Below are 17,886 nucleotides of genomic sequence, written 5' to 3'. Positions count from 1 at the left end.
CCATCAAGTTGATGATGTCATCCAACCATCTCATCCTCTGTCGTCCCCTTCTCCTCGTGCCCTCAATCTTTCCCAGCATCAGGGTCTTTTCCAATGAGTTAGCTCTTCGCATCAGGTGGCCAAAGTATTGGAGTTTCAGCCTCAACATCAGTCCTTCCAATGAACACCCAGGACTGATCTCCTTTAGGATGGACTGGTTGGATCTCCTTGCAGTCCAAGGGACTCTCAACAGTCTTCTCCAACACTACAGTTCAAAAGCATCAATTCTTCAGCACTCAGCTTTCTTTATAGTCCAACTCTCACATCCATACATGACCACTGGAAAAACCATAGCCTTGACTAGACGGACCTTTGTTGGCAAAGTAATGTCTCTGCTTTTGAATATACTGTCTAGGTTGGTCATAACTTTCCTTCCACGGTGTAAGCGTCTTTTAATTTCATTGCTGCAATCGCCATCTACAGTGATTCTGGAGCCCAGAAAAATAAAGTCAGCCACTTTTCCCACTGTTTCCCCATCTATCTGCCATGAAGTGATGGGACCGGATGCCATGATCTTAGTTTTCTGAATGTTGAGGTTTAAGCCAACTTTTTCACTCTCCTCTTTCACTTTCATCAAGAGGCTCTTTAGTTCTTCTAAAGACATCAATTTTCTACCGTCAACCTAGGAATATATAGGAGGACTCCCTGTAATCCTTGCATCCTAGAGGAAACCACTGACATTCAGTATACATTCCTTCATGCTGGAGAGTATGTCTGTGCACGTTTAAGGTTAGTGGAGTTATCACCACAATGATATAACGTGGATAATTTTGCAACCTGCTTTTTAATCACCTTGTAGAACAAAGCAATATTCATTGCAAGGACCGTAGCTGATGTTGAAGCTCCAATACTTCGGCCACCTGATGCAAAGAGCCAACTCATTGGAAAAGACCCTAATACTGGGAAAGTTTGAAGGCAAAAAGAAAAGGGGGTGGCAGAGAATGAGATGGTTAGGCAGCATCACCCACTCAATGGATATGAATTTGAGCAAACTCTGGGAGATAGTGGAGAACAGAGAAGCCTGGTGGGATACAGTCCTTGGGGTCGCAAAGAGTCAGACACGACTTCGCCACTGAACAAGAGCAAAGCAAATCCTAGCACTGGTTGTGCCGTTTCCCTTCGCTGGAGCCTCAGTTTCCTTACTTGTAAAAGTCAAACTAGTGATTCCGTTCCAGTTATTAATTTATTGACTCTCAGCTACAAATTTATCATGTTTGCCTTCTCTGTGAATATGAATCCAGGCCCTTTACATTTTTTTTCCTTTGCCAGATGGCAGAGTGTTAAATTTTGCCAGTAGAGGGCGCTAACAGACACTGCTTGAGGAAAAGGTTTTACTTCCGGGTTTTGATGAGCCTCTCGGCGGACTTCCGCAGGGGGCCCAGCCTCCCCAGCTCAGCTTCCTGAGGCAGCTTTTACAGCACTGGGTCTCTGCAGTGCAGGTGGCCAGCAGCCCTTAGCCCGCAACCTGGGAGGAGTGGAACGCCTCTAGGGAGACTCTTCATGAACAGTTTTTCCCAGCATCGTAGGGGGTGGTTTTCCAGCAAGTTTCACGGGGCGTGCACAGCATTTGAGTAACTTCTCTACCATCCAATGAGCCCCAGCCATTCCCTCTCCAACAGGTCTGGATCTCAGCCCAGCCCTGGGGATGGGAGCTGCTACTTATATTTGCTATTCCTGTGCCCTTTAGAGTTCTCTTTACTTCTTACTAGTCAGTTCCTGGTTATCCCAACCCCCTGTAAATAATTTTTATATTAGACTTTAATATAAGTCTTACACGGGCTTCCCTTGTGGCTCAGGTGGTAAAGAATCAGCCTGCAATGTGTGAGACCTGGGTTTGATCCCTGGGTTGGGACGATCCCCTGGAGAAGGGACAGTCTACTCCAGTATTCTGGCCTGGAGAATTCCATGGATTGTATAGTCCATGGGGTCACAGAGTATAAATAATATACATTTATAAAAATATAAATATAATATATTTATTTAAAATAAATATATTTATAAAATATAAGTAATTCTTATATTAGACTTTAATATGTATAATATAAACAGTTAATAATTCTTTATATTAGACTTTTCCTGTTCAAATCACTTTGTGGTTTTTCTCTGGCACAGATCCCCTACACTGTTATAAAGATCAAATTGCAGGCAGATTCTTTACCAGCTGAGCCACCAGGGAAGCCCCAAAATATTGGAGTGGGTAGCCTATCCCTTCTCCAGCAGATCTTCCCAACCTAAGAGTTGAACTGGGGTCTCCTGCATTGCAAGCAGATTCTTAACCAGCTGAGCTACCAGGGAAGCCCAAATAATTCTTATATTAGACTTTAAGGCTAATGTAAACAGTTAGTGATTCTTTATATTAGACTTTCCCTATTAAAATCACTTTCTTTTCCCCCTCTGACTGGCACAGATCCCGTACATTGTTACAAAGATCAGACGAGATCCTGCAGGGAGAGCTCCTAGTTCAGTGCCTGTGGGGCAGTGAGCACTCAGAAAACAGTTGTAATATCTCCACCACAATCATCATTTCTCCTTGTCAGTACCTGTAGAGCAGCCTCTTTCTTAGCAACTATTGTTCTGCTTCTATAGTATGGATGGAGTTGTGAATCGCACTATTCCTGATGGAATTTGCATTATTCCAGTTTTCCATGACTACAAACAGCCCTGTGATTGCTGCACAGAAGAGCTATCTTTTATTGAGCTGCAGTAGTTACACATATTAACTCAGGAATCCTCACAACATGCCTAGTGTATTAGCTCCCATGGCTGCTGTAACGAATTGCCACAATCTTCGTGGCTTAAAACAACACATATTTATTATCTTACAGTCTGGATGTCAGAAATCTAAAATGAAGGTGTGGGTAGGGCTGTGTCCTTCTGAAAGCTGCACAAGAGAATCTGTTTCCTTGTCTTTTTCAGCTTCTAGAGGCCACCTGCCTTCCTTGGCTCATGACCTCTTCCTCCCATCCCTTCACCTTCTTGATCCAACTACTCACTGTGATCCTCCTGCCTCCCTCTTACAAGAACCCTTGTAACTGCATCAGGCTGGCCCAGATAATCCAGTATACTCTCGCCATCGCAAGGCCCTTAACTTAATCAAAACAGTAAAGTCCCTTTGATTGTATAAGGGAACATATTCATAGGTTCCAGGGATCAGGATGTGGATATCTTTGAGTGGGCATTATTCAGCCTCCCACACCTATGAACTTGAAACTACTATTCCACTCATTTGACAGGTGAGAAAACCGAGGAACAAGGAGAGTAATTAACTTGCCCAAAGTCACACAGCTCATAAGCAGCAGAGTTAGGATACAGGCAATCTGGCTTGATAATCCAAGCTCTAAGGATTACATAGCGTTGTTATAAATCTTCGCATACCTGTATAAGCACTTGTGTAGAATATATTTCTAGAAGTGGAGTGACTGGGCAAATTGTTTAACAGTTATTTCCAATTCTTCCTTCATGACAGCTGTGCCAATTATTTCCCACCAGCAGTGCCTGAAATCCTGAACTGTTACCCCAACTCTTGATGCTCTAGGGTCAGAATGTTACTTGAACACACAAAATCAAAAGATTTTTACTGCTTCTTATCAACTTAGGGACTGAAAAGTGTTTCTCTTCATGAGAGGAGAGGAACAGTTCCTTAGATAATAGTAACCAAAAAATTACAGTTGGAATAAAGAAGCATCGATTTCCTGGAGAAAAGAAAATCATTTCGTTACCTTAACATACTGTAAGACCGCAAACATTGTCCTAACACTGATCATGAAGACCAGCTTCCTGTCTTCACCAAGACTTGAACGTTCTACCTTGTCAGAAGCACTGCTTCTGAGAGTTTTATTTTCCACCTAAATGGGCTGTTTTCATCTCCCATGTCATCTCCTGAAGATCTCTGGGTAATAAATCACTTCCTTCACTGAGCCTTTTCAATCACTCCCTTTTGGGGGGCGGGGTCACACTGGTGGCATGGAGGATCTTAGTTACCTGGAGGATGGAACCTGTGGCTCCTGAAGTTGAAACACGGAATTTTAACCCCTTGACCACCAGGGAAGTCCAATCACCCTTCTTTATCTTGCAACCATGCCACATGTGTTATTTATAGCTTGCTTTTCAAGGTTTTCCATTTTCCTTCCCAGTGTATGAGACCAAATACTTCACTAACCCCAAAGGCAAACACTTAATATAGTTACTTTTAGAGTCTTCATTTTACAGATGAGGAAAAGGAGTGAAGTGACAGGTTCAAGTTCCCACAGAAATGGGATTCAAACAGGCATCTGCCTAAAGATGCTCCTGATCCTACTGTGTCTCCTCGGGAGCAAATGGCCTCCTGGTGTGCCCTTGAACCCCAGGCCTGCCTGCCCTGGGACTTCCCTGGGTCTTGGCCAAGCTTGCAGGGCTGCTTGCACTCGTCCTGGCAGGTGACGAAGGCAGCCAGCAACACTCAGGCCCTGCTACTTCCTACTGCGTGAGCCTTCAGAGCCTCAGTTTCCTCATCTGTAAGATGGGAACAACACTGGTCCCCCTCATAGGCCAGTAATGAGGAGCTGGTATTATCCCCATTTTGTAATCGATGAAATGGAGGGTCACACTGTGAGGTCAGGCTGTTCCCTTCCTAGGCTGCTAGCCTCTGTGTGCCAAGCTCAGCTGGAGAAGCAGAGTTACAGAATCTGGGAGGCCAATCCTTTATCTAGCTCTTCTTTTGTAACTCTTCCTGGTGTCCCCTGTCCATCCTGTTGTATCTCCTCGCTGTTCTTCTGTGCACTGGGACTTTCAGATGCCCCCCACCCCTGCCCCAGCTCAGGGGCCCTGCCCTTCCTGCTCTGGTTTCCTCTCTAGGTGAGGCCCCATGCATGGCACAGGACTGATGTTTGGCAGGTGCTAAGAGAATGTGCCACTAACTAAACAACACCGCCGGGCCCCTGTGTTGTTAAACCCTCCTCTCCAACTGTGATCTCTACCCCAAAGCATCACTCCAGCCCAGCCTGCCACACTCCATCATCCCACAAACACAGTTCAGACTTAAGTGGGGCAAAGTTCCAGACCCTGTATTCTGGTATTCAAGCCCCCTACTTTCTCCATTTTCATGACAAGATGCTCCCCACCCCCAACACTAACAAGTCCATATTCACAATGTTGTCCCCATCTTCCCAGGGAAGTCAGAAGAATCTCTAGTTAATATTTCTATTCTGCCCCAAGCGGCCAGCACTGTCTGATCGTCCCTCTGAGTGCCCTGCACAAGTAGTTGGATGAGAAAAGGGACAAGTCTCTGCTGAGCAGTGGCTCTGTGTCAGGTAAGGCACCCCAGTTTATAGATGGGGGAACTGAGGCTCCCAGATAATGTGAGTTCCCACAGGCAGTGATGGGGGCTGGGCCAGGATTTGAACCCAGGAAATGGCGATCCACTCCAGTACTCTTGCCTGGAGAATTCCACAGACAGTGGAAGTCGGTGGGCTACAGTCCATGGGTTCATAAAGAGTCATACACGACTAAGTGACTAATTTTGATCAGGTTTTTTTTGTTTTTTTTTTTAATCTACTGACTTTAAGGGGTGTGTCCCTGGTGGCTCAGAGGGTAAAGAACCTGTCCGCAATGCAGGAGACCTGGGTTCAATCCCTGGGTTGGGAAGATCCCCTGGAGAAGAGATGGCAACCCACTCCAGTATTCTTGCCTGGAGAATTCCATGGACAGGCAGGCTGTAGTCCACGGGGTTGAAAAGAGTCGGACACGGCTTACCATCTGAGCAACACCTACTGACTCTGGCATCCCTTCCCCTTGAATCTGCTCCCAAGGGCATCCCAACCAGACATTTCATAATCACTCTCAGAACTCTCGTCCAGGCTCCATAGGGTGTGGCTGCGGGTCTGTCCCCAACCTTGAGTCCCCTGAGACCTTACCTTTGGAGGAGCCCCTTGCCAGCCCAGTCACTCCTGGACACTGGACTCTGTCCAGCTAAGGGGCCAGGTTTCCATCAGTGTGAAAGGCATTTGAGCTGCTGACAGACCCTCTCCGCACAGACACTGGGGGACCTGGAGGCGATGCTGGCCCTAGAGACAGAGAGCCAAGTCTGCTGGGCTCAAGGGAGGAGGGGGCCCTCTTGACCTCTTGGCTTCTTCTGGACGTGCTGGGTTGTCCCTCCTCTGCCCTTCTCCTTTCCTAGGTTCACTGCCTTTTCCCTCCCCAGGCTCCCTCCCTTGTCCCAGGGTTCCTAGACCTTCCCAGGACCTTTGTTTCACTCTGCTCCCCAAACACGCTCCTTTTCAGAGGTTCTGCTTCCTTATGCCTCTCTCCCCTGGTCACTCCATCATTCCACCAACACGATGCCTCACTGGATCCTCGAGGTGCCCACCGGCAGGTGGGTGCAAGAGTCTGGCTTGGGGACAGTCGCCCTCCCCAAGTTTTTTCCCACTGAACACTGCATCCTTTCATATCTTTCTATCGACTTCCTCTTCCATCTCTCTCTCTGCTTCCTTGCCTCGGTTTCCCTATCCTCTGTTTCTTCTCAAGGTCTCATCCTTATATAACGCTGGGAGGTGGACTCTATTACCATCCACATGTTAGACATAAGGACACAGAGGGGCTGAGAGTTTAGGGGACCTGACAGAGGGGCAGACCTGGTAACTGGCTGGGCCCGAGCAGTTGCGCCAAAGGTTGGTCTCCCAGTCACCCTCCGACTCCTACTCCGCCCGCCGACCACGCCCACCGACCAAAACCACGCCCATCCGGTTATGCCCCGCCCTCGCCCCGCCCCGCCCCGGCTCGGGCTGCCGGAGGACCAGGAGCTCAGGCGCCCGAGGCCGCCGCGGCGGCGGGGACGATGTGGTTCTTTGCCCGGGACCCGGTCCGGGATTTCCCGTTCGAGCTCAGCCCGGAACCCCCCGAGGGCAGCCCGCCGGGACCCTGGGTCCTGCACCGCGGCCGCAAGAAGGTGAGAGCGGCCCCGCTCTGCAGGCCGCGGCCGACCTCGGTCTCGCCTAACTAGCGCCGCCGGCTCCGCCGCGTCGCGCCCGCCTGACGTGGCTGCGGAGCCTCTAGGACTACGGGCCGAGGGAGGGGGACGGGCAGTGTCGACGTGGCGGGCGGAAGGACCGAGGGACCCACAGGCGGACCCAACCAGGGTTACGTGGGCCGGGTTCAATCTCCGAGGGGACTTGGGGAGAGACCCGGCCGGCGGCCCTTCTCTTCCGGCACTGAACCAACTCCGGGGACTTATCTCGGAGGTGGAGTGGTCAGCAACCTGAGGCCACAACCTGAGGCCCCCTGCCCTCCCCCAGGCCACAGGGAGCCCGGTGTCCATCTTCGTGTATGACGTGAAGCCCGGTGCCGAAGAGCAGACCCAGGTGGCCAAAGCTGCCTTCAAGCGCCTCAAAACTCTCCGGCACCCCAATATCCTTGCCTACATCGATGGGCTGGAGGTACCTACCAGCTGCTCAGTCTACCCCACCTCTGTCCCTCACTTTCTTCCAGTCCTGTCTTCTGTCTTCCTGTGGATTTCCAGCCCTTCTGCGCCAGCGCCCCACCCCCCCAGATTTGACTTCCCCTTCTTTGCTCCTATCCCCATGTCTCTCATCGCTTCTTGCTCTCCCCCATCCCTCCCTGATACCCCGTGTTCCCTTCTTCAGACAGACAAATGCCTCCACGTAGTGACAGAGGCTGTGACCCCGCTGGGAGTATACCTCAAGGCGCGAGCGGAGGCCGGTGGCCTGAAGGAGCTGGAGCTCTCCTGGGGGCTACACCAGATTGTGGTGAGGTGGGGGGGGCAGTGGGGATGAGAGCAGGGGTGGAGGGGCTGCAGCTACTGGGCTGTGATGGGTCCTTCTGCCCCTAGAAAGCCCTCAGCTTCCTGGTCAACGACTGCAGCCTCATCCACAACAATGTCTGCATGGCCGCTGTGTTCGTGGACCGCGCTGGCGAGTGGAAGCTTGGGGGCCTGGACTACATGTATTCAGCCCAGGGCAATGGTGGGGGACCTCCCCGCAAGGGGATCCCTGAGCTTGAGCAGTATGATCCCCCGGAGTTGGCTGATGGTAGCGGCAGAGCGGTCAGAGAGAAATGGTGGGTGACTAGGGGGAGTATGTCCCATCCTGCCCTATTCTGGAAGCCTCCTGTAGTCTCAGGACCCCTAGACTAGCTGGCACTCCCTCCATCCCCTGCTGCTTGGCTGGGGAGGGAACCAGGGTCCTCAGGGTGGAGCCCACTCCTCGCTCCCAGGATCCTCAGGGAGGAAGGGCAGGAGAAACACAGGCTTTGGGGTTAGGTGGTTCTGAATTTGAATGTTATGTCACCTGGGATGGATGTCCTTGTTTCTCTGAGCCTCAGTTTCCTGATCTGTCCATTGGGGCTAATGAAACCTGCTTCTTGAGGCTGATGGGATGATCAGCTAAGGAACACAGCCCAGGGTTTGCCATGCAGTGACTGCCTGGTGCCCAGGGTAGGTTGGAGGCCTATGCAGGCAGGTGGCAGAGTCTTGAGCAGCTCTGGTCACTGTCTCAGGTCAGCTGACATGTGGCGTTTGGGCTGCCTCATCTGGGAAGTCTTCAATGGGCCCCTACCTCGAGCGGCAGCCCTGCGAAACCCTGGGAAGGTGAGTGTCCGACTCCACCTGCACCCCAGCCCCTCTCCCCCAGCCCACCAGCCGCTGCCCTGACCCTGACACTTCTCCCGCAGATCCCCAAATCACTGGTGCCCCATTACTGCGAACTGGTCGGAGCCAACCCCAAGGTGCGTCCCAACCCAGCCCGCTTCCTGCAGAACTGCCGGGCGCCTGGTGGCTTCATGAACAACCGCTTCGTGGAGACCAACCTCTTCCTGGAAGAGATTCAGGTGAGCCCCTTGCACCACCCTGGGCTCTGGCCCTACATTCCTCACCTCTGTGCGCAGATGATGGAGCTAGGCTCTTTGAGTTCATACCCTGGCTCCAACTATTGCTTATTTAAAATATTGATCTATCTGTTTGGCTGGGCCAGGTCTCAGTTGTATCTTGCAGGATCTTCCATCTTCATTGTGGCATGCCAGATCTTTAGTTGTGGCATGTGGGATATCGTTCCTTGACCAGGGATCAAACTCTGGCCCCCTGCATTGGGAGCTCAGAGTCTTAGGCACTGGACCATCAGGAAAGTCCCTCTAGTTATTATTTATGTGCGACTTTCCTCGGCTGAAGTTCAGTCCTATTAATAGTACCTGCTTCAGAGGAGCCGGATGAGGAGTCAGTGAGTCTGAAGTGCACAGTACAGTGTCTGGCACATAGTGGGTGCTTCGTGAGTGCGCCTGGCACTCTGTTAACTGCACACATACATTCCAGCCCTGGCCCTGATGTTGGCTGCAGGGTGGGGAGGAAGAGTCAGACCCAGACCCCTGCCCTCGAGGCTCTAGCATGGGGTGAATGATCCAGGTGTCCACCCTTGGGGACTCTCACTGGGGAAAAGGGACAGAAAACACGTAAATGAGGAAACGTGCTTCCCGGTTGCAGATAAGTGCCGGAAGGAAAAGAGTGAGGGTGGTGCCTGGGGAAGAGTTCTCAAGGGTGACGTCTGAGCTGTGACCTGAAGGGTGTGAAGGTGGGAGTCATGGGGATGGTAACTGGGGAAGAAAGTTCCAGGCAGAGGGAACCTCTTTGCGAGGAGGGAGCCCGCAGCTTAACCTCACTGAACCTCAGTTTCCTTATCTGTGTGGTGAGGATAATGGCGGTGTCTGCTGACCCACAGGGTTGTTGTAGGGGATGCAGAAGGGAGGCTCTGTCCCCTGCCCTGGCCTTGTGTGGGGCACAGAGAGGTGATGAGAGTGGAATGGGAGGAGTGACAGGGCTTTCATGGCCCTCCTTGGTCAGTGGAGTCTTGACTCAGATGGGGCTAGGGGGCCGTCAGAAGATGGGAACCTGCACCGAAGGAGAAGGTGCTGGAGAAGTTGAGCCTTGCGGCCCCCGGGCAGTATGGGCAGCAGGAGCTCTGTTACATGGCGTTCTCACATGGCTGGCTCCGCCGGGCTGCCCTTCTCCTTAATGTGCGCCCCATAGGAAACAAGCTGTTTCTGGAGGGTCCCGAGGAGAATGTGGGAGGGCCGCGCCTGGAGGCCTCCCTTCCCATCGGAGAGCAGAGCGATGGAGGAGCCCAGCTGTGACTGTCAGGGGGCAGCCTTGGATGCGGCTTGGCCTCTCTCTGGGACTGTGCTTCCCCAAACCCTGTGTCAGAGCACTAAGCCTGCCTGCCACGTCAGACTGAGCTGCTACAGCCCAATCAGGTCCTCCCCAACCCGGGTTAGAGGTCACTTCTGGGTCAGGCAGCGGCTGTGGCCATGAGGGTACAACCAAGAGAGCACAGGGACTATGGAAGCGTACTGGACGGGGCTGTAACACCTGTCCGGACTCTCTTGCCTGGTGACCTTGAACCTCAAGCCTCTTCCTTTGTAAATGGGGGAATGAGAGCACTTCTTCACAGGGCGCAACACAGCAGAAGTGCCACACCACTGGGCCACGCCCTTTCTTTTTATTTATTTCTCTGTTTATTTGGCTGTGTCCAGTCTTAGTTGCGATATACAGGATCTTCATTGCATCATGCAGGATCTTTGGTTGAGGAGCACAGACTCTCTAGTTGTGCGTGAGCTCAGTTGCTTCACAGCATGTGGGATCTTAGTTTCCCAACCAGGAATCAAACCTGCATCCCCTGCATTACAAGGTGGATTCTTAACCAGCAGACCACCAGAGAAGTCCCCACACCCTTCCTTGACTGCTGCTTAGCTGTGTGACTTTGGATAAGCTCCTTGCCCTTTCTGTGCCTCAGCTTCCTTGGATTATTTCATCTGTGTAACGGTTTAAGAATATAATCCTGCCTGGCCATGTGGTCTATGCTCAGGAAGTGTGAGTTGTGGATAGGACAGCCTCGGGGAGGTTAGAAGGATGGAGGGAGACCATTGAGCTGACGGTGTGGCCTGTCTCGGCTCAGTGAGAGGACCAGATCCAGGGGTAAATGCACCTCGTCCCCGCCTTCTGACAGCCTGCCACGCCTCGACCGCAGAGCTGCCGGTGAGCCCAAGCCAACAGGGCCAGGTGGCGGGGTAAGCCCTTATCCCCTGCTTCCTTGTACCGTGTGCTTAATGGTGCTCCTGGGTTAGCGGTCTCTTCTGTGGTCCTGAGGAGCTAAGGCGATACTGATAAAGGGCTTGACCCCCTAGTGGCCGCTTTCATAGCGGCAGGTCAGGTGGCAGTGCCACTGACTGGCTGGGCGCCCCCAGTGTGCCAGGCGCTGCGCTAGCAGCGTTAGTGCGCCTTCTCTGGTTGGATCCTCAGAAGAGTGATGAGGCGGTACAGGTGTTACCCCATTTCACTCGTGGAGGAACTTGCCTAAGGTCACGTTTGGCTGCTCAGTCTCACACTCGCTAGTGAAACTGTCGGTCACTCAGTCCTGTCCCATGGACTGTGGCCCACCGGGCTCCTCCGTCCATGGGACTTTCCAGGCAGGAATACTGGAGCAGATTGCCATTTCTTTCTCCAGGGGACCTTCCCAACCCAGGGATCGAACCCACGTCTCCTGCATTGGCAGGAGGATTCCTTACCACTTAAAGCCCCCTAAAGTCACATGGCTAATAAGTGGGAGAGTTGGGCTTTGAACCCAGGCAGTCTGGCTCCGCAAGCTTGTTTTCCTTCGGGTTGGAGGTGACCCCATGTCCTGGCCCTTGGCTGAAGGGACCGCGACCAGGCTAATTTCTTGTTCCCTGCCTCCTGCCCACTCTCCCCCAGATCAAAGAGCCAGCTGAGAAGCAAAAGTTCTTCCAAGAGCTGAGCAAAAGCCTGGACTCGTTCCCTGAGGATTTCTGCCGGCACAAGGTGCTGCCCCAGCTGCTGACTGCCTTCGAGTTTGGCAGTGCGGGGGCCGTGGTCCTCACACCCCTATTCAAGGTGAGTGGGGCCTGGAGCCTCAGTACCTGTGGGGCCCAGAGACTGGCTGAGTGGCCTGAAGGGCAGAAGAGAGGGCCGTGGGTGGGGCCAGCCTTGCCAGCGTCCTGGGAGGGGAGCCTGGTCAGGGGGCCCCAAGCCCACTTGAGGAGCTCTGACATCCAGCGGTTCAGCAGGCCATGGCCATGTGACCAGCTGTCAGGGAGACATGGGGACCTCCTGTCCTTGGTGAAGGGAAAATCTGTGCCTCCAAAATTCTTTTTCCAAAGACCCCTTGCTTCACAGCCTACAGCCCTTCCTCCATTTCCTCAGGACAGTCTCCCCGGTCTGACCCGGACACTCTGGTGCCCAGGGGTCAGCTGCTCACCGCCTCGCTTTCCTTCCTCCCTCCTGACTGTTCAGCACTTAGCTGTCTTGGCTTCTTGGGGCTGGATCCTCTCTCCCTCCTCAGATCCCAGCCTGCCAGTAGCTGGACACCTACCATTCCCTGCTCAGTGGGAGAACCCCTTCCCCAAAGGAACTTGGTGTGGGGGGAGGTGGGGAGGACAGCAAGTACATCCTGTATACATCCTGTGTAGCTGGGAACCCCCAGAACTTACAGGCAGAATCCTGTGTGCACATGGGATCTAGTGCCTGATTACAGGGAAAGGCCCAGAGCTTCTTCGAGCCTCCTAAGAGAGGCCTGACTTAGAAAGGGCAAGGGTAGGGCTAACTTGACATGGAGTCTGGGCAGAGGGGCTGCTGAGGAAATGCCCGCCTCATCCCACCACGATCACCCTGTTCCCACCCCGAGAAATCAGCAGGGAGCCTGAGGAAGTTCACTGAGCCCAGGGACATCATCCCACTCGTGTGGACGTGGCTGAGCCCCTCTTCCTGCTCCTTCTCAGGTGGGTAAGTTCCTCAACGCCGAGGAGTATCAGCAGAAGATCATCCCTGTCGTGGTCAAAATGTTCTCCTCGACTGACCGGGCCATGCGCATTCGCCTCCTGCAGCAGGTAGGGGCCGTGGGGAGAGCCTGCCCGCTTCTACTCCACCCAGACCTCACCCTTGCTGCAGGGTAGGCCCCTGTCTCACCTCTAGCCCCAGGCAGATAACTTGAGCCGTTGCTTTGGCTGCATGGGGGCCCCAGAAACCCCTCCTCGAAACATACACACAGGTGAGGGACCAGTGAGGCTGTGCTCTCAGGAAGTCAAGATAATCACTGGGCTCATTGGAGGCTTAGGGAACGCCCCCACCCAGGCTGCATGGCTCAAATGCTTCTCCCTGTGCTGCCCAGTCTCCCGGGTTGAGCCTGTTGTTCTGTTGTTCAGTCGCTAAGTCACATCCAACTCTGACCCCATGGACTGCAGCATGCCAGACTTCTCTGTCTTTCACTATCTCACAGAGTTTTCTCAAACTCATGTCCATTGAGTCAGTGATGCCATTCAACCACCTCATCCTCTGCCACCCACTTTTCCTCCTGCCCTCAATCTTTCCCAGCATCGGGGTCTTTTCCAAAGAGTCGGTGCTTCACATTAGGTGGCCAAAGTATTGGAGCTTCAGGATCAGTCCTTCCAATGACTATTCAGGGTTGATTTCCTCTTGAGGGGGGATAGCGTCTCTCTTGCCAACCCCCAGGCAGTTGGGAGCATCAGACAGGGTTGATGGGATCGGGGATGGGGGGCCGCTGCGTTAGGTATCCAGGTATCAGTCCTTCTCCAACTCCAAACACTCCAGCCTCCTCCCAGCACTCCTCTAGGCAGGGGTTATACCCTTTTTATAGAAAAGGTTGGGAGGCTCCGAGAGGGGGTGTGACCACTCCAGCTCTCCAGCACCCAGTCCCTGGTTCTTCTCAGCCCCCTCCCTCGCCCCCAGCACCCTCTTCATTCCATGTGGCCCTGAGGCCAGAGGCACGGTGCAGGGCTCAGGAGACTCCCTGGCCAGCCAGTGTCTGCTGGGTAGAGAAACCATGCCAAGGGTGGCCCCCTGGCTCTGGTGAGGGGTGGAAGGCCTCACCGTGTTCTCATGCCCCAACCCGGGCCGCAGATGGAGCAGTTCATCCAGTACCTTGATGAGCCAACAGTCAACACCCAGATCTTTCCCCACGTTGTGCACGGTTTCCTGGACACCAACCCTGCCATCCGGGAGCAGACAGTCAAGGTGGGTGTGGCCAGGCCCAAAGGGGCCACCCCTGGTTTTCTAAGGCTCAGAGGCGGCTCATCAGAGGACACAGAGGCCTTGGTTTTGGTCTGTGGCTCAAACAGGGTATGGGAGGGGCAGACAGGCACTGTTCTGCATGTGGGTCCTGGCTGTGGGTATAGCACTGCAGGTGGTCGGGGGAAGGGTGGGTATGGCTAATAGTCCTGAGTGCAACAGACATTCATGAGACTGGAGTGCAGATGGGGTTCCCCTTCCAAAGCCTTCTGGGTAAGGCCCAGGAGCAGGTTGGAGGTCTCTGGCGGGTCTCCTCAGCACCCAGGGTCACTGGTGCCCTCCCAGGAGGCCCCTCCCATGTGTGGTACCCTGCCCACTCCGGCCCACACTCTCCGGTCTCCCGCCCTGCAGTCCATGCTGCTTCTGGCCCCAAAGCTGAATGAGACCAACCTCAATGTGGAGCTGATGAAGCACTTCGCGCGGCTGCAGGCCAAGGACGAGCAGGGCCCCATCCGTTGCAACACCACCGTGTGCCTGGGCAAGATTGGCTCCTACCTCAGTGCCAGTGTGAGTGCCCCGCACACGTGGCAGGAGTTCTGTCAGCGTCACAGCCACATCCCCCAGGGTCAGGTCCCCTTGTGTGGGGGCTGTCACCCCACACATACACACACACACAGACCCAGGCCCTGGGTGCTCCAGTCCCCATGTCTGAGGGACAGAGTAAGTTGTGCCAGGTCACACAGCCAGTAGGTGGTGGCTGCTGGAACCGAACCTAGGTCTGCCTGCCCCCTCAGGGTCTGTGAACGCAGACACTGCAGCCCCCGGGCACTTAGCAGGAATGATTGAATGGGTCAGCAGGGCAGGCAGGCAGGGAGGCGTGGCCCGGCCCCAGGGCAGCTTCTGCTCTGGCCCCTGTCACTCTGAGCCGTGGGCCGGTGATCTGGAAGGACAAGGCAAGATCCAGAGTTGTCGTTAGTGATTAACTCACACCTGTTAGACTCTGGAGGCCCTGTGGTTGGCCTCTGTTGTGGCAGTTCTGGACCCCAGGACGGACCCTATACCCAGGAGCCCTCTTCCTGCCCCAGACCAGACACAGGGTCCTCACCTCCGCCTTTAGCCGGGCCACAAAGGACCCATTTGCACCATCCCGGGTCGCGGGCGTTTTGGGTTTTGCCGCTACCCACAACCTCTACTCGATGAACGACTGCGCCCACAAGATCCTGCCTGTGCTCTGCGGCCTCACTGTGGATCCTGAGAAATCCGTGCGAGACCAGGTGAGGCGTTACTGGGGCTGGGCCCTGGGGCTGGGGGTCCGGGGGTACCTGGGCCCCAGCTGGCCTGGCGGGCTCACAGGAACCTTGGAGGCTCCAGCTCTGCCCCTTGCTGCCCCACAGGCCTTCAAGGCCATTCGAAGCTTCCTGTCCAAACTGGAGTCTGTGTCAGAGGACCCCACACAGCTGGCCGAAGTGGGTGAGTGGCCCACGCTCATGTTCCCTGTTCCTCTTGCCACTTTCTTGACTGGCCCGTTGTGGCCCCTGTCTGCCTCGCTGGAGTGTCTGCAGAGCCCCAGGGGACAGATTGTTGCGCACTCTTCAACCTCCCATTTCACAGCTAGGAGAGCGCAGGCCTGGGGAGGAGGGCGCCCACTCTAGGTTGCTCTGCTTCAGTTAGTGCCGTCCTGTCGCCCTTCCCACGGAGGCCTGAGGTGTCTGTACTTGTCGCTCCTGTCCCTGCCCAGAGAAGGATGTCCACGCAGCCTCCAGCCCCGGGATGGGAGGAGCCGCAGCCAGCTGGGCAGGCTGGGCCGTGACGGGGGTCTCCTCGCTCACATCTAAGCTGATCCGGGCACATCCCACGGCTGCCCTGGCCGAGACCAACGTCCCCCAGAGACCTGCGCCTGAGGGTGAGAGTCCTGGACTGAGAGGGCTTGGAGTTCCCCCCAGGATGGTGATGGGGACACCCCCAGCCCCAGCAACCTCTGCCCTGTGCTGAGGCCTTCCTGGGGCTTACTGGGCGGAAACTCAGTGAGCCTCTGCTCCCCAGGACTTCCTGCCCCAGCCCCTACCCCTGTGCCTGCCACGCCTACGACCTCAGGCCCCTGGGAGACCCAGGAGGAGAGCAAGGACACGGAAGAGGACAGCAGTGCCGCTGACAGATGGGATGATGAGGACTGGGGAAGCCTGGAGGTGAGGGGCCGAGGACTCCCGCGGGGACCCAGCTGCAGGGCCACAGACTGCCATTCGGGGAGCTCTCGTGGGCTTGGCTGGAGTCAGATCTTTCCTCATCTGCAAGTATCCTAAGCAGGAGTCATGGAGCAGCCATTGTGGGTCGGAGCTGACAGCTGAGCCCCATCTCAACTCCAGAAATGAGAGGCCAAGCTGATGGTGGTTGGGTCTGCCCATCCCTCTTCCTCGCTCCCCTCCACGGCCCATCCCTCCTATGGCCTTTCTGGGGCCCGCCCTGCCCTGTGATCAGCAGAGAGAGGTTACGCCCAGGCCTACAACCAACCTGTCCTCCCTGAGGGTGGGCTCAGGATGGGCTGAGGCCAGAGTGGGGCTGTCCTAAGGGGAATGGGGTGGGCAGAGCTCCGGCTGCCAGCAGTCTCTGCCCCTGAGGCCGCAGGCAGGGGTGTGGAACTCAGGATCTCGTTCCCCACCTCACAGAGGAGTGACAACAGGCCTGGTTCAGCGTGTCCAGTTTATTGATGGGACACAGGGCTGAGGAGAAAATGAGATGGAAGACAAAAGAAGAAAGGGTGGAGCCCATAGCTAGGCAGAGACTGGGGGCTTCTTTGGCCTTTCGGGTGGAGCAAGAGGGCTCTATGGTCGTGCTTTCCTCCCCATCCTGCAGCAGGAGGCCGAATCTGTGTTGGCTCAGCGGGATGACTGGAGTACTGGGAACCAAGCCAGCCGGGCTGGGCAGGTGAGCTGGGCGGGACAGAGCGTGTGTACAGGGGAGCGGGGTGCCTCTGCTCCTCCCTCCCCTTCTCTAGCACTGTCTCCGCCGCCTCTTCTACAGGCCAGCAACCCTGGCCACAGATCCCAGGAGTCAGACTGGAGCAGTTGGGAAGCTGAGGGCTCGTGGGAGCAAGACTGGCAGGAGCCAAGCCCCCCGGCGCCACCCCCTGAGGGCACACGGCTGGCCAGCGAGTATAACTGGGGTGGACCGGAGCCTAGTGACAAAGGCGACCCTTTTGCTGCCCTGTCAGTGCATCGGGAGGCTGGGGCACAGGTACTGGTGCCTTTCCAGTGGGAGGGTGCAGACCTGGGGTGGACCTCAGCTGAGAGTAGGTCTCCACTCCAGCCCACACCTCCCTTTTCAGTCGAGGCGAGACTCATGGGGTGATGACAACTGGGAAGGCCTGGAGACCGAGAGCAGTAAGTGTTTCTCCCCAGCCAGCTGGTTGATGGCCTGGGCCTACCTTCCACCGGGGCAGGCATGGGAAGGGAAGCCGAGACCCAGGTTGTCCTGACACCTTCAGCCTTCCCTTTCTTGTTTCCAGGACAGGCGAAGGCGGAGCTAGCCCGGAAGAAGCGCGAGGAGCGAAGGAGGGAGATGGAGGCAAAACGCGCTGAGAAAAAGGCAGCCAAGGGTCCCATGAAGCTGGGAACCCGGAAGCTGGACTGAACTGCAGGTGTGGGCCCTTCCCAGTCTCGGAGGCCCCACAGATGTATTTATTGTACAAACCATGCGAGCCCGGTCAGCCTGGCCAGGCACATCTCACATGTACATAATCAGAGCCACAATAAATTCTATTTCACACCTGTTGTGCTGGGCTCAGTCCAGCGCCTCCAAGGAGGCTAGAGTCTGGCGCTGCCCTTTGGAGTCTGCGC

At 55.0% G+C, this 17,886-nt stretch overlaps 1 protein-coding gene across 4 annotated transcripts; it reads left to right on the top strand.

The window, feature by feature from the left end:
- Nucleotides 1-6,775: 6,775 nt before the first annotated feature.
- Nucleotides 6,776-17,820, top strand: SCYL1 (SCY1 like pseudokinase 1). Of its 4 annotated transcripts, none has more exons than XM_070360144.1 (18): nt 6,776-6,961; nt 7,308-7,448; nt 7,656-7,778; nt 7,862-8,088; nt 8,527-8,617; nt 8,701-8,856; nt 11,765-11,923; nt 12,808-12,915; nt 13,946-14,059; nt 14,465-14,620; nt 15,139-15,327; nt 15,448-15,523; nt 15,792-15,956; nt 16,097-16,239; nt 16,907-16,975; nt 17,072-17,284; nt 17,376-17,430; nt 17,556-17,820. In XM_070360144.1, the coding sequence occupies exons 1-18, from the start codon at nt 6,851-6,853 to the stop codon at nt 17,678-17,680; spliced, it is 2,421 nt and encodes an 806-aa protein (XP_070216245.1). In that variant the 5' UTR covers nt 6,776-6,850; the 3' UTR covers nt 17,681-17,820. The 4 variants fall into 4 exon arrangements, with proteins under 4 accessions (XP_070216245.1, XP_005894111.1, XP_070216244.1 ...); XM_005894049.3 differs by having other exon boundaries at nt 16,904-16,975; XM_070360143.1 differs by having other exon boundaries at nt 16,907-17,284.
- The last annotated feature ends 66 nt before the right edge of the window (nt 17,821-17,886 follow it).

The sequence above is a fragment of the Bos mutus genome, chromosome 22 (genome assembly GCF_027580195.1).
Source record: "Bos mutus isolate GX-2022 chromosome 22, NWIPB_WYAK_1.1, whole genome shotgun sequence".
Taxonomy (NCBI): Eukaryota; Metazoa; Chordata; class Mammalia; order Artiodactyla; family Bovidae; genus Bos; species Bos mutus.
The sequence above is the reverse complement of the archived record's forward strand: the minus strand, read 5'-3'. Positions and strand labels throughout refer to the sequence as shown.

What these genes read in the sequence shown, in the direction of transcription:
- SCYL1 (XM_070360142.1), top strand. Translation starts at nt 6,851, where the DNA reads ATGTGGTTCTTTGCCCGGGACCCGGTCCGGGATTTCCCGTTCGAGCTC. An exon ending in GGGGGCTACACCAGATTGTG is followed by an intron (nt 7,779 to 7,861) that starts GTGAGGTGGGGG and finishes TTCTGCCCCTAG; the next exon opens with AAAGCCCTCAGCTTCCTGGT. An exon ending in TCCGGGAGCAGACAGTCAAG is followed by an intron (nt 14,060 to 14,464) that starts GTGGGTGTGGCC and finishes CCCGCCCTGCAG; the next exon opens with TCCATGCTGCTTCTGGCCCC.